Source organism: Drosophila innubila (assembly GCF_004354385.1).
Source record: "Drosophila innubila isolate TH190305 chromosome 2L unlocalized genomic scaffold, UK_Dinn_1.0 4_B_2L, whole genome shotgun sequence".
Lineage (NCBI taxonomy): Eukaryota > Metazoa > Arthropoda > Insecta > Diptera > Drosophilidae > Drosophila > Drosophila innubila.
The window spans coordinates 15,149,791-15,166,622 of record NW_022995372.1 but is presented as its reverse complement, the minus strand read 5'-3'; the positions used below and the strand labels follow the sequence as shown (position 1 = coordinate 15,166,622).

General features: G+C 36.8%; 1 protein-coding gene across 1 annotated transcript in view; it reads left to right on the top strand.

Moving 5' to 3' along the window:
* LOC117781976 (leucine-rich repeat-containing protein 15) overlaps nucleotides 1-16,504 on the top strand; it is a 55,426-nt gene extending 38,922 nt beyond the window's left edge. The window contains exons 2-4 of the mRNA XM_034618873.1: nucleotides 10,915-11,934; nucleotides 11,992-12,353; nucleotides 16,405-16,504. Coding sequence (XP_034474764.1) covers nucleotides 10,925-11,934; nucleotides 11,992-12,353; nucleotides 16,405-16,460 — 1,428 coding nt within the window. The 5' untranslated portion in view covers nucleotides 10,915-10,924 and the 3' untranslated portion in view covers nucleotides 16,461-16,504. The remainder of the gene's footprint in view (nucleotides 1-10,914; nucleotides 11,935-11,991; nucleotides 12,354-16,404) is intronic.
* Nucleotides 16,505-16,832: the final 328 nt, after the last annotated feature.

Below are 16,832 nucleotides of genomic sequence, written 5' to 3'. Positions count from 1 at the left end.
AGCTGCTCAAAAAAGAAACCGAGACACATACTATACACCACATATACAGAAATAATTTGATGCTGCTGGGGAAGCTGACAGTCAGTCGAGTCAGTTTGTTCACCTCGTCTTTTCTCGCATCTCGTATTTTTAGTGCTCATCTGGCAACATTGTTGAACAAAAGGACTGTGATTCCCTAAATCTTAGAATGTGTGTGTGTGTGTGTGTGTGTCCTGCCATGTCCAGGAACATCTACTATAGAACAGACCGCAAAATGTTTAAATGTCTTTGATAGCTATGCATGTGACACAACCCCAACCTGTGAGCGGAAAACCAAATGAATTTTTGTTTTCAGCTCGGTATTTTGTGAGCTTCAAAGAATTTTAACAGTTCGAATTTCAAATATTTGTGAAACTATAACGGAAAATGTGAAACTAGTACGGACCCAATAGAAAATCATTTCAAACTCGTACATGTAACCTGTATGAAGAAGGCGAAAGCGCAGATAGGAAAACAAAAAAAAGGAATGTTAGCCAACATTCACTGTGCTGACTTGAAAGGCGATTGATATATCCGATCATTAATTATCTTCAGGTTGTCTCGAGACTCAAGTGAAGGCGCCTACTTTCTTGCCACATTATTTGTTCAATTTCACGGTTCATATTTGTAAAGATACAAAATTTGTTATTTTATCCGATGGCAATCTAACAAATTATTGATTGTGTTTCGAAATTCGTTTTAGCTACTCTGCCGAATCATTCGGATTCATTTTTTGTGGCATTGCCTAATGATGATAGTTCTTGTTTAATTAGTCTACGAATAGTAAGGTAACCGGACAAAATTAAAAAGTAAAATAGTAAAACTAAAATTTCATGTGTCACAACTATATTAATGATCTCGATGGAAGTCAAAAGATGAAGTATATACTATATGATAATAAAGTCATGATCTCAGATATTATTAGAGTTAACTTTAGTGCGATCACTGAATATCTCAGTTAAGTTCTTCAAAAATGACTGAATATACCATTTAATTCATCTGTAAGGTATCTTGATGAACTTACACTGAAAAATATGTCAATCCCACCCTCACCGACACACTCTATAATTGGCATAATCCATTTATAGAAGGTAACCATCATACAATGTACAATATACAATATAAGACGACCCTGCCGACGACAATAGAAAAAGTGAAAAGAAAAAACAAACAGAATAAGTCAAACGAGATTGCGGGTAGTTGGAATATGACAAGTCTACTAAATAAATAATGCCCCTTCTTGCCACACCCCGCCTCGTCCCGTATCGACCACCCGCTGACTTCTGTGTAATAATAAAGAGAAATACGAGACGCCTTCGTCGAAAATCCTTTTTATTAGTCCGATAAAAGCTGGGAATGAGCAAAACATGAAAAGCCAATGGGCCGCCAGACGATTTGCATTGCCTACTTTGCGGCGTCTTTTATTTTCTTCGTTCTGTTCGCTCGAGTTGTACATGAAAAACGCTGTGCTTATTATAATTTCTTTTGTGCATTAGTCGCTGTTCCCCATCCTCATCAGCTTCGCTCCGCCCACTGTGCACAGTGGGTTAAATGGCTAAATGCCATTTCGCTGTAAGCGCCTGTTTTTTATGTTTTACTTTTTTTTATGCTTATTACGATTTATAAGTGCAGTTGTTGTTGCTATTTTCCGAATGCATTTACCACACTCAACCCCGTTGTAGGAAAAAAATTTTAAAAAAGAAACAAATACCAGATAAGTCGTTTAATTTTCTAACAAGATTTCGCGGTATTTTTGTTACAAATTCATGAAAACTCCCCCTGGCACGTGCTACCCTAATAAGCCCACCCAAAAGAATCTCCTTCAACAAATTTGCTACAGAAATTACCCCAAAAATGCAAAGAATGTTTGTATTTTTTTCAAATCTCATTTGATTTTCATGGGTTTCAGTTTCATTTGGCTTAGGATGACTTTGATTTGTTTGCTTATCTTTTAAATTTTTACTCTTTGTGCACGCTGTGTTCATTTATATTTTAAGATTGTAAGTAAACGACTAGAAAATACCCATTTCAATTGTCAAAGATATTAATAAATATTATAATTATGGCAAATATTGAATGGTAATTGGCGAAAAATAATACTGTTCAATATCGAAAGTAAATAAAAGTTTATTAATCACTATTTTTAACAGGAAAGGAAAAACTCAGTTACGTAGTGTTAGTTTGTGGTAATGTAAAGGGTAACTCGTAGTTGTTCACATCGTTTTTGCATGGTCATAATTAGATGGATCGAATAATAAGCTCAGCAGTAACAGGTGCAATAGAAAAGCTTCCTTTACGGAAGGTAATTGTAACATTTAATGAATTTATCTTACTTGTTCAAAGTCATACTTACATTTGTGTATAGGCATGTGAAAAGTGCAATTTGTTTTCCACGTGCCAGGCATAAATTCATTAAACTCATTGAATGTGCCCAAGTACAGCTGTCAATTTGAAGTACTAGATAAATAGCGCGCCACATACTGATAGATAATGCAATGATAGATATAGAAATGCTTACAATATTATTGTTAGTTATGTCTGGTGTCTAGTCTAATGTTTGTCCTGTTCTAAATGCATAATGTTAATGGGAAATACATGAACACGACAGTCGGCAAATCCATTAAAACAAAAAGTAAATAATAATATAGATATATGTTGGGCTTTCTATAAATGTACTTAGTTTAGTCTGCAGTCTGGCAACAAAGTAGCCGTCATAGCTTTGAAGTCAACCGCTGGGTCATTCAATTAGCTATAGTCGTATTCACACCTACCAGTAGTCACTGTACAGGAGCCCACACAAAACGAGATACGTCAAGTTCTTAAGAAAGAGAATCCCAGAATCACAATAAGAATGCGGCAGCTTTAAAGTCTCCCATTTAGTTGATACTTTTATTGATCGTTAAACATGATTTAGGCCTGACAATAAGACATTGTTAAGATCGAGCGCGTCATAAAGTCTTGTGGTTTTTGTGTCGGTTTTAGCCACTTTACCTTGCCAACAATTTGCAGTTCAAATTTAACAATTTGGTTACTGTTGCTGTGCCGACAAAAGATGCAACCAGCTACCGTTGGGTTTGACAGGATAACAACAAAAGCAACATGCATCGTTCTGAAATTAAATTTTTATATGTACTTTTATAGTTCTGAATACCCTGTATATACTTAAAAATAGCTGTTTAATCATGTTCGACCTTATTAATGTTCGAAATTATAATTAAACAAAGAATTTCATCAGAAATTATTTAAGAGACTATTTGTCTCAGTTTCGAACAGCACTGTCGCCACCTAGCGGATATGATCGGCAGCTGTAGCTGAATATTTTCTGTTAATCAGCAGTCAGCAATCGTATGATAAGCTCTTTTATTTTTTTAATTAAATCTCTGAAAGGGTATTTACTTTCTGGCAAGTCTTTCTTTTTGTGTCTTGTTATACTTTTGTTGCACGCCTAAATGACTTCTAAGTGGCGTAAATTTTAAATTGTTGCCCCAAGGCGCGACGCTTATTGCTGTTTTTTTTGCTTGTTTTTTTTTTTTTGCTGCAACATTTTTATTCGAACAGCAATTGGTCAAGATTTTAGGGATTAGTTTTAGCAGTTGCTGCCTGGGATTTATGAATAATTTGATATGCAAATTATTAAAGGATACATACTTATTTATAAAATGAAGATCCTTTTTTTTTGCAAATTTCGACTTATGAAAAAACATTTTGGTGAGATTTTTAGGTGCAGTCGGTAAAATCTCAAAAAAAAGAAGAGAAAATAAATGCATGATTGACTGAAAGAAACCCAGTACACACACTCACATGCATGCACATACACACACTCTCAGACAAGTTTCAAGCAACACACGCTAGATGGCGACAGCTCGGCTTCGTCTGATTTGCAAAGTAATTTGGTAAATAAGAAAAGACTATTTCGTTTAAAGAGCAAATTTATTAAAAGCAATAGAGTATTTTCGAGTGTAACACTCTCCATTGTGGTACTTTAACTGTTGTACACAAAATATACAATTTGATTGATTGTTGTCCATAGTTGAATCAAATGAAAGCAACTAAGTAGAAATGGAATTAGTATTTCAAGTATCAAGCATACTCGTGCCAAACAAACTTTTCACATCCACCATAAATTGGCAGCCAAAATCGCTATCAATGACAACAGCTGTCAAAGCTAGGCATCAAATAAATGACACTGAGAGTCAAAAATTTTTGTCACGCAGCTTCATTGGCTCTGACGATAGACGCATAATCAGTTCCGCTTACGCAAGTCATAAGTCGAAGTCTGGAGTAGAAGTTAAAGTCGGAAGTCGGAAGTCTGTAGACCTTCAAAAGCTTCAGTTGAAAACTAGCGGATAGGCAATAGATGCTTCGGTTTATGTTGGTCATGTGGAGTCTCGTTTTGGTCCCGAGGCTGATGATGATGATGACAGTAAAAGGAGAAGGAAGCGAGAGGAATTGGGGAGTGTGTCACGCGTGTGATTGACAAGGATTTATGATTGTTGTGCAAATGTTTTCAGTCAGTTGAAAATTTTAATATCAAGTGAACGACCTGCTTAGATCACTTGAAAATGCCAGCATTCAATGAAATGCTAAGAAAATTACATACACTTATGTACGTGTATTATGTACTCATAATGCTCAACATTCAGTTCACTCACCTCAGACATTTGTTGTGGTTAAAAAAAAAAAAACCAGAAAAAACGAGAAAAAAGAAGAAAAAGTTAAACACTTCCATCTGTGCAAACATTCGCTGTAAATTTTTCTATGCGCATTGCATTTCATCTCTAAGTCGAGATATGGACGAGCAGGACAACAACCAGAGTCCCTTTTAAGTTGCAGCCACAGAAGTGAATATGTGCGTGTGTGCATGAATATTCATGCCTTGTTTATGCATATTTACGTGTCAAGTGAATTCCGTCCCATCCTTCTTAGCACTGTCTTTGTCTCGCGCTCTCTCCCTCTCTGTCTCTGTCTCTGTCTCTCTTTATCTACACATGTACGACTTGCATCCTGTCGTATGAGCAATGTTTTCCCCAGTAATTCACATCCTTCTCATCTCGTCTCGGCTCAAGTTTGTTTGCCTTGGCAAATGTGACGGCGTCGGGCGCTGTGTGAAAATTTTTTGTTTATGCTCACATTTCATTTAAACGTGAGTTTGTTTGCTTGCCAATTTGAAGTGCTAAAAAGGGGGGAAGGGGGAAAGGGATGGAAGCTGGGAAAAGTACGCCCGTCAGGGTGGGAACGATGCTGCAGCAGACTTCGATTGCAGTTTCTGCTGTGTATGCGAAAAATTGTTTTACAAAAAATAAATGGGGTCGGTCTAACTCTTTATGTGCAATGGCCAAATGGGCAAAATGGCCCTTGATTAGAGTGCTTAAAGCAGAAAGTATTACGCGAATTCACACAAATGTTAAAGACAGCGGCGAAACATTAATTAAGCTTTGTTGCAGCCAGATTGTAACCTTTTCATCAAAATATTTACATACACAAAAAAATCAATTCTAAAAGTGTTCCACGGTATAACTTTTTTGTGAATCTGTAGAACTTAATAACTTTTTAAATTTAGGTGTAACATTTTCGAGACTAAATAAAAAACGCAAGCTAATAAAATAGTTATTGAGAAATGCCAAGCAAAAATGATTTTATTTTCAAAAGTAGAAACATTTCAAAAGTGTATCAGAAAAGGTTGATTTAGTAAAGTTAATATTGCTGCATAGTGTTATGTGAATTCTCTAAAACAAAGCGTCATTTTATTAACCTAAAGACGTTTTAATGATTTTTATATTGTCCTTAATGTATGTGAATAGTGTGAAAACAAACAGCCTATAAAGCTTAAACAAAAGAAGGCCACGTTGTGCTAGGATAATTGAACTGACTTAGCCAAAAGAAATGGCCAACAAACATCATCAACAACAACAACAACACAAACAACAACAATCACAACAACTAATTAAATGCTACAACCCCCGCGAAGTCAAAGTTTGTGAACTCGTTTTCATTACGAGTTAATTTGAATGTAAATGAACACAGGGGCAATAAGAGAGGAAGATAGAGGCAGCAAGAGATAGAGAGAGAGAGAGAGTTGACTGGGACGGAGTAGATAAAATGTTTTTGGCTAATGTTTCAATTAAGTAGACAGTCAAAAATTTAATTTTCTTTCATTTGGCAAGCAATGTGGAAATGCAAATTGCTGAAAAGTGCCACCCAAGCTGAACCCCACGAGACTCAGACTCCAACTTTGACTGTGAATTTGACTTTGAGTCTGAATTACAACAAAGTTGGCAATTGAGCTATGGATGCTGCTTCGGTTCTACTTCGGTTGTCCTGGGTGATGTTCACAAGGAATTTCAATGTTCCACTCATAATTTCATGTAATTTCCATTAATTGTATTAAATTAATGCCGTTGGCTCAGCGAGCTCAGGCTCAGTAGCCATTTTCATGATTTTCTACGCACTTTTGCAATAGCTGCAAGTGCATCAAAGTAGCAAGAAGAAGAACATCAAAAGTAACAACAAGAGCAACAGTAACAACAACAGCAACAGCAACAACAACAACAACGACAACAATCAGCCATCCAACAACGAACAGCAGCAAAGTATCTATGCTAATTTCGGACTTCTGATGACTAGCCGGCTACTGGCGATCAGCTACCTTTTTATTTCCAGGCGACGCGATGCGTCGGCCAACGGTGACTAGGCCGTTAAGAAAGAAACTTAGCCACGTTTTGGACACGATCATGATCAGAGTAACCAAATCCTAGAACACTGCACTTTTTTGCAAATACCACTCAGGGGCATTTTTAAGCTGGCTTTTGTTCTGCTCATGCTGATCAGTCAGCTCCTCCATTTCTTATACCTTTGCTCGCTCGTCGGAAGGCGGTATTATAAATTTACTGTTGAAGCTTGTGCAGCCTGAATGGTCACGCCCATTTTGCATGGTAGTCGACTGCAGTTGTCATGAGAGCACACAGTGTAACCAAGGAGTAACTTCCCAAATCAGAAATATTGCTTAAAAAACAACCTGGTAACTTGAGATAATTGAATACAAATTTCGAGAAAATATTAAAATTGTGGCAATCAATAAAGCAATACATTGAGAAAAGAAAGAAAATTATAGTTAACTGGCCAATAAATACTTTTTCACAAACCTCAAATTGTCATCATTTTGTAAGATCTTAATTTTATCATTATTTGTCCCCTATTTTGATTCTGCATCAAAATTGAAAAATTACATTTCACTGTCCAATGTTTCCATACTTTCTTCCTTATTCGATTTCCTTGCGGAATGTCAATTCTATCATTCAAATTTTTAATATTTATTGAAACTATGAAAAGTGAAAATATATATTAAATTGTATTATTTGTAAAATATTAATAATATATTAAGTAACAATAAATTCATATATTCAAGAAAAGAATGCTCACTTGCATACGCTTAAGTAAATGTAAAATACCGTTCTCTCAATTTAAAAGATATACCTTTGTAAATACTAGAAAAATATATCTTACTTGCTTGGTTACCGAAGTTTCAGTACACATTCAGAGTTGAGGCCGTTCTCAATTACACTTGCGTCAATTTCAGCTACTCTACCCCATGCGGTGATCAACCTCTTTCACAGTTCCATTCAGTTGCTTGTCGCAAAGTTGGCTTGGTAAATAAAAACAAGAAAACAGCAACACGTGTCCGTTTTAATTAAAATAAATAAACAGGCGGAAACATAGAAATAAGCTCAATAGAATAGAAGAAAAACTAAGAGTTCCATATATTAAGGAGACGAAAGTTGCGGAGAAAGGGCGTTGCCCAAGTTCATGTTGCCAATAACATTACCAACACCATTTTCATTTCCATTTTCATTTTCATTTGTTTTCAAAGGCAAACGTCAAAAATTGTTCGTACTATTAAATTTCATGCGTCTATTTGATTTGCCACTGAGGGGGCAACATGGTGTGGCAAGACGTGAGGGCTACGCACATGCCTTGGGCAAAGGGTTTGGCTGGAGCACTCTCTCCATCCCTCCCTGTCTCCCTGTCTCCCTCTCTCTCTTTTTCTCTGGTTGCGTGGGCGCTTCAGGCAGTGTAATATTTTTTGGCTCCCGTCTTGTACTTTTGTTGTGCATTATTTTTGTTATAAAACGTGCGTATTCGAATTTAAGGCGAATTATTATTTGAGCAACGATGGAAAAGACCTTCACGGCAATATTAGCGCAACTGAAAACGTTTCTTGGAAAACCATTGCAGAACAACTTAATGTTTCTTTTCTTTTTTTTTTTTTTTTTGTTGTACGAGTATAGCTACCAATTTGCATGCGGCGTATAATTTATAATAAATAAATCAAATGAAAAACGCATAAAAAGAAGACCACCAACCCCATTGCTGGATTTCCCATTAGATGGCCAGACATTCGAAGAGAGCACAGTGTATGAGTGAGTTATTAGCTTGGACCGAGACGGAGACGGAGACGGAGACCGAGGCCGTTTCCCTATTGTGAATGCAGCCCTTTGTCTGGGCAGGATTATGACCATTTATTTGCCTGTCATGTTGTGCGGCAGTCTTACAAAATTATTTACCATTTGAGGTAGCTTCAAGTCCGTTTACCTACGAGTTGGTCTAGGCTAAAGTTTTAGCATAAGGCGATTTAGCGTGCCAGTGAAAGAAATCAAAATCAATGAAGATTTGTGGATACTGTGGAGCTCGACAGAAGCACGGCTTCCAGTTGCCTTGCCCTTGACTCTAGCTCTTGACAGGATTCATAAACTTTTGAGCCTATTGAATATTGGTTTTAACTTGGCATCGTTTATTTAATACAAACTTTTGTTCGAATTTTAAATTAATTACTCACCCAAGTGCGATTGACTATTGGGCAGATTAAAACTTGTCTAAAAAGTTAATTAAGAGTTATTTATCGGTTAGTTATTTTTGAGGTCAAGACATCCTGTTGGCATGGCGGATTTGGACCCACTGTCTACTATTGATTTGATTGCGCATATCCAGCATCGAGCAAATGGAAACCAATCAAATTTAATGTTCAACTGGCAGACACAAGTTCTCTTACAGATGTATGGCCATAATAATAATTTATGTTGTGTTGTGGAGAAGATCTGCAAACGATATATATAGTATGTATGGCTATGGCTATGGCGGTCAGGCCTTTATATTAATGCACATTTTTTGATTGATTCAATCAAATCGATGGAAACGCAACAACGCGACGAGATCACTTCTCATTCCATGTGCATGTTCAGTGGAGGCATCGAGCATCAAGTTTTCTGCATGCCTGTCACGTAATTTATTGATTTAGCTCTTGGGAATACGAAACGGCGGATCGAAGCACCAAAAGCAAATCGTGAAAAATGAAATGTTTGCCACCGCAGTGCCTTTTTAGCCAACGGCAAGAGGATGAGGACGACGATGGGGATGGGGATGGGGATGGGGCTGAAAGTGGAGATGAGGACAGAGGCTGAGGCAGAGGCAAACGTAGGAAAGTGCCCCGAATTGAGACTGGCTAGCTGATTGGTTCATGTCGATGTGATCATATGGCTGGCGGCTGCAAATTCAAATGCATTGGCCAGATCTGTGAATGCAACTGCGTAAAGGAGGCAAAGCCATTTACGCATGTACACATTTAACGATATACAAGACCTGAGCTCCATCTCCATTGGACCTCGACTGGGATAGTCAGCCAGCGATCATCGATCAACGATCAACAGACGCGAATGAAGATAATGGCCGACTTGCCATTTTGCATTTTTGCATTTGTAATGAAAAAGAAAACCAGAATAAAATGTAATTTTTTCATCTTCTGCTGTTATATATGTATTTTTATTTTTTTCGTTTTTCAACCAAGCCGCAGCAGCACTTGAGAGATACAAGCAGACAGGCGGTTGTCGATCCACTCTTGGCAACTGTTTCTGCGATACTCGAACTTGTATCAAAACCAAATTACTGGCGCATTGAACTTAAGCTGTACAGTGCTACATATTTAAATATAACAAAACAAAGTTGAGAAGATGAATATACACACGGTACAAAATTAAAAGATATGCCGTATTTAGCATAAATAATCCTTTTTTAAAATACATTTTATAAGTAGAAAATCAATGGTTCCGAGAAATAATGCAAAGCTTATTTTAACAAAAAATAAGAATGTAACCAATAGATGTATATTTATAATTTGCGTTATTTATCGTGGAATAAATAATGATCAAGAAATCTTTTGCTATGAATTATTTTATGAGTAGAAAATCACAGGCTATTTATTTAAATATTAAAAAAAAAAAACAAAAGTATACAGGCTCAATCAACAGACATATTTTGAAATAGGTCCAACCGTTTGGGCTCCAAAAGATCACTTTAAAGATCAGGTCAATAGTCATAAAATAATTTTATCCAGAGATGCTATTTATAAGTTTATACTCATTTAATTTAGGTAAGAAATAAAACCCTGTGAATTCACGCACTATTTTGCAATACAGAATAAAAAATATATTCAGGCATAAAAGAAATTCAAAACTCAAATTAATTCGACTATTTATTAATTTCACTAATTTTTATTGACCAGATTTTTTCTTACCTGGAAGGCAAGCCTACTTCTTCTTAGTCTCAGCAATAGCTCAAGTCAAGTACTCGTTTTTTATTCAGCTAAACAGACCATTTAATGCAGACATTAAGGTGTGCAGACAGGTAAACTCCAAATATGAGTGGCAGGTAGCTTGCAAGATGCAGATACATTGTTCATGGCTTAAAATTGGGTATCAATTTTGGCTCAATCTGTATCTCATTAAGTGCACTTCCATTGAACTGCATTTATTTTACCTGGGTGTTGAGCTGAGTTGATTTGGGTTGAAAACAGCTGTTTGTATTGTCTAATCGATGTTCAGCTGTGTAATTTTTTTCTTGTTGCAGGACTCAGTCAATGTGTGTGCATCATTCGAGGATGTTGCTTGTGCTCTTCTTGTTGAATCTGATTGTGGCCAGTCTGCAGGACAATGTCACCGTTTCGGACGGATCAACAGCCCTATATACAACCAAGGCGGGCTGTGAGACATTGCTGAAGGGTAACAATGAATGCGAGTGTAAGGATCAGCGCATCAAGTGCGGTATGGTAACACTAAGCAGCTCAAATCAGCTTTATAGCATCAGCTGCAGCATTTTTGATGTTCGTGGTTTTGGCTATTTACCGCCATTGAAAGCCGGCCGTATTGGCCAACTCAGTATCGACAATTGCGCAATACCCAACGAGCAGACAATTCGCCAGATGCTTTTGAAATTGGGCATCAGCAACTATACCGAACTCGAGGTGTCCAACTACTTTGAGACGCGTGACGAGCGGGATGAGTTGTTGCAACAACGATTTACCAACTATCCAGGCCTTAAAAAACTTTCGCTAATCGGCTTTAAAGCTCTGCTACCAGCTAATTTTCTGGAGAACGTCACAGATATCACAGACCTAACGCTAAAGGGCCGCAGCGATTTGCCAGCCACATTGTTGCATCCCCTCGTCCATCTGAAGCGACTGTCGATTGTTGTGAGAAACATGGCGAATGTGGCAAGTGAAATCTTTGCCAAACAAACCGAGTTGTTGCAACTCTCACTTGACTGCTCGCTGAAGAACAGCAGCGTGGAGATGTCGCTTCTGAGCTCCCAAGAGTTGTGGCACATGACAAAGCTACGTGGCTTCGAGCTGCACAACTGTGGCGACAATGTGCCCGCCGAACTGTTCTGGAAGTCGGAGAATCTTTCCTACATTGGCATACGAAGCAACATTAGCTATCTGGGCAGAGATTTTCTTAAAGCACAAAAGCAGCTGCTGGTTTTGCACCTGGAACGCAACAATATTGCGAGACTACCAGACGAACTCTTTCATCACTCCCCTCTACTACTCGAGATTCATCTGGCCCACAACAATTTGGATCGCATTCAGGGGTGACTATCAAAGAGTTGTTAACCTTCAAGTCTTCTCTAAAAGTGTTCTGCTTTCAGTGGCCTTTTCGACAAGCTCAATAATCTACAGATTCTCAACCTGGAGCATAATCCAATTACAACTGTGGCATTCAATGCATTTGCCGCAGTTTCCACTGCTCGCATTTACATCGGGGATCTATTCAAGGCTCAGAATAATGCGGATTGGGCGCGTGCCACAAATGCGACCCTGTGTGAGGAGGAATATGTCAATGGTGTATGTCGCTACTGCAAACGTGATGAGTACCTGGATCACTTTTCGGACAAGGAAATATGTAACAAGCGTAATGATCCTGGCAAACTTATCGAGGTGCTAACCCGTAAAGTTTTTGAGAATCGCCTAAAGCTCTCGCCCAGCTATCAAACTAAATTAAAGGACAACAGTGAGTACAAATTCGACCATGTTCGGCTATGATAAATGATATTTTTATAATATTAATATTTCTATTTGCATTAATGTCTCAAATCGTTAAAGCTTTCTCTCACATTTCGCAATATTAAATTTGGCATTCGACTCCCTCATAAATTCCCAAACTGAAAATGAAATAAAAGGCAGCAGATATACAAACAATATTAATATTTGTTGCTTTCTTTCAACACCAGCGATAAGAAACCAAAGAGAAAGTAATGCCTTAAAAGAGTAGCTTAAGAGGGGGAAAGGGAATGAGGATGGAAAGATGGGAATGCTGCAAGTCAACATCATATTTTTATATATAAATCATGAACAAAAACAATTTATCTTTTGATTTGTAGCAAGGGATGTTTCGTACAAAATACTCTTATATAAAAAAAAACGTTGCTTCTGTTCATCTGTTACTGTTCTGTTCTTTTCTGTTAAGGGAAACAAGCGCAACATGTCAAATGTAATAAGGCCTACGTTTATTTTTGTTTTTTTTTTTTGCTTCTTCTTCTTTTTTTTTTTTTTGTTAGCAGAGATTGTAAGTGAAAGTTACACGTTTGAAATTTTGCACAGCAAAATGAAACTTTAGCTTTACTCAACACTTAACAGAAAACAATCGATTTATATACAGATTACTATCATTTGTAATTTATGAACAATTTAGCATTTTTTGCAGATATCATATAGCATTTGTTAACATAAGAATCACTTGATGAAAGTGAAATATCTAAGCATTATGCCTTTTATCATTCACAATACCCATAAGTGTTTATTGCTTTGCAATACTTTGAATAAATGCGAATCATTTTTTCTACTTTTCTATTTACCAAGAAGCTTGAACCCATCTGAAAACCTGTCAGTCTTTGGTCTATACTTAGCGATATCTTTGGCTGTCAAAGTCATTGACAAAAACAGAGGCACACAACACAACTTCAATATACTCGTACATATGTTTGGATGTATCTTTAAAGTTCACGTTTGAGTCACATTAACTTTTTTTTGCGCTTTAATGCATGCTATAACTCATGGGTTTAGGTTCTTTCAGTTAGCGTCGGGACTCTTATCTTAATTTGTCGATTGAGGTGCCACTAATAAAACGCACGACAAACTGACGCCGCCAGGGAGCAGGAAGGAGCAGGGGAAGAGAGGTGAAGAGCAGGGAGAATCTCATGTTAAACAATCTGAATGCATTTTTCGCGTTTAAAAATATGTTTGGGGTTTTCTCTCCTTCCAGGATAAGCAACATTTGTCGCGCAGAGAATTAAGGTAACACTAATAGGTATTTAGAAAAATTGAGTAGAATATAAATGAATTTATAGAAGGCATTGTAGCTTAAATTATTAACAAACTCATGCACTGATACAAAACAAATACAATATGCAACAATTAAAAAAATTGTCTTTCGAAAATGAGCTGCAATGAAAACAAGTTGGAAGAAAATCACAAAAACACAGTCTTACAATAGTCTTGAAAATTAGATTTTTGTTACAATCAATAAGAAGTCAACAAAATTACACATTTTAAAATTAAAAAAACAATAAAAATTAAAAATATATATAATATAATTGTTAAATGTTCCAAAGTAAAGATGATGCAAGAAATAACTATATTATATTTTCTAAAAACAATTTCAATATATGGAGATTGACTCTACTTGCTGGCTAGAATGAACTACTTTAATTTTATCTCTTAGCCTCTACTCTAACCTGACACAATCAGCACATACATACACAAATCTATGTATGTTTGTTTGTATGCTTGTTGTGGGGCATGTGGCAGATTCATTTCAAAGCAATACCAACTGACCGAACCGAGCTGCGGCCTTATAAGCAGCGTTTATCGCTTTATAGCTAAAAGATGCCTAACCAACAACGGCAGCCAGAAACAAACAAACCAAAAACACAAACGCCGTATGTGAAATTTATGGTCATCAACGTTGATTTTGCATCGGACCACCGAATGGCGACCGACAGTGAATATGTGGATATGGATGTGGATGTGGATGTGAACTAAGAGATGTGGATGTGGATGTGAGATTCAGTTGGCGGGTTTCGTGCTCGTTGCTAGTCAGTGGCTGAGTTGGCATTTGTAATGCCTAAATGCTTTAGCGAATTGATTTTTGGTGTAAACGATGTGCAATTTTAATGGATTGTGCTGCCAGATAAGCAACTCATGCAAAGGCTTCAACTCAAGCCTCGACTTGGAGCAGGAAAAGCAACAACAACTGCAACAGGAACAGCATCAATCGAACCAACTTGGTTGGCCATCCCGAAATTCGTGTCGTTTAATTGAATTTGTTTTGATTAGTTGTATCTGGAGATGGGAAGCATTTTGCAAATGCAACTTAAAGTGTCTGGCATGCAAATTGACAGTTAAGGAATTTTAAAGTCTGCCTCTGACACGATAATGTTTTCTACATAGCACACATTGTATGTTCCGAGTATACCACGACTACTCGTATGTATTTCATCATCATCATCATCATCATCATCGTGCTTTCAACCTTTTTATCCTGAGGCTGCTTTGCCGACAAATTGACATTGTTCATATTCATAACATGGCAGCGAAAAATGCAAACCAGAAAGTTTCACAAAAAATGTCAATTTAAATATTTACAATATTTTTAACAAGACATGAGAGGAAGCAGCGCTAATTTGCAAAAACCGAAAAAGTGTGCGAAATACAAATTGCGAACATTTTTAACCCAAAGGCGCATCCCAGAAACAAGTCAAAGAGTTCTAGACAAGTTTGTTGGACTAAGAGATACGCTATATTCTGCTTTAAAAGATTACTTAATATTCCATTAAAAGACGGGCGAGTTTCTTAAAGTCTTCTTCATTATCGATATAATATTCTCGTTCTATTTCTGATGGAAGCATTTTAATCCCAAATTATAAATGCTAGCCATTTCCAATGCAGACACAGGGTACACAAATAAAGGGCACCGAACCATTTTAATTAATAAGGACAAAGAATTCGAGAATAAAAAATAACCAACACAAAAAAATATAGCCAGTTTTTATCTCAGACAAAAGACTGAAATATTTCATAAATCAAGAATGCAATGCAAAATATTCATCCGTTATCTAGGATTAGCCCAACGTCTGGTTTCCAATTCAAAAGTCAAGTGGCTGAGTCAATTAGAAATCGGGCAATATAACAAAGGCCTGGTGTAATTGAATGACAGGACGGAGCAAGAAACAGAAACAGGAATAGGAATAGGAATTGGAAACCAAGGTGCAGGCAGTGCATTTAACTTGTTGATTTTGATAAGAACCCAAGTGTGGGCCTCCCAAGCTATGCAATTTCAATTGTTTATGCGTTGAAGTCAATTTGTGAACCGACACAGAGAGGCTGTATGTATGTGCATTTCAATTAGAATAAGATTGACAGCTGAGCGTTTGGCTAGTCCTGCAATTTAACAATGGAGTTGGGCAGGACTTTAACGGTCCTTAACTGGCTTTTACTGGCACTGGTCCTGGCCACTGACCGATAAGGTTAAGCGCCTACCCAAGACAACTGCACTTGGCTTGTGGTTTTACGAATTTAATTGAATTTAATTGATTTGGTTTCGTTTCGTGCGAGGGGATTGCATGGGTCCTCAGTCGATAGTGTTTTCATTTGGGGTTGGTCGCCTTTAGACGTGGGTCTGCACTTTAAAGTTGCATGACTTCTTTACCAAGTAGACAACAGTGAAAAATTGCAGCTGTCAGCGTTGAAAAGAAATATAATTTGTTGATTTTGTGCAGAGGCTGGCAATGAGGTGCATAAATCATAAAATACTTTACATGTTTCAACTGACAAGTTAGTTGTTGAATTCCGTATGTTGCGTCTTGTATAAACTGAATGTTGCAACACAGATCTTACAATTTATAGATACATTCAATTTATCACATATTCCGGAATTTGTGCTTACTTTATTCCTCAAGCTGCAACAAACGACAAAAATAAAACAATTTATTGAATATATATTGCATTTCAATGATTTACTAATTCGACACTAATCAACACCTTTTTTTTGTTTTCATTTACAGTTTTTGCAGAGACTAGCATCCTAAAAGAAGAAGATGACCAACAACACAATAATTAAATAAAATATGAAGTTGTTAAGAAATAAATATATAATTTATAAGACTAAAATGCATTATATTTCAACAATAAAAACCCGATCTAACAAGTTTTTATACATATAAATTAGTACATATTACCAATATGTGAATTCGACAGCCATATAGTAGTCTAATGGGTAATGGGTATAAATACCATTTGTTTTTAGACAATATACCAATATTTGCCAATATGCAAAAGCAAAGCGACTCACATAAAATCACAATAAAATAAAACAAAGCAATCAAACTGACTGTTAAAGGAAAGAATTTCCTTAACATTTTGGGGATGGAATCGAATGAATAAATCGAGTAGCATTACGTTGAAAGCTCTACCCAAAAATGGCCCTGTCTCT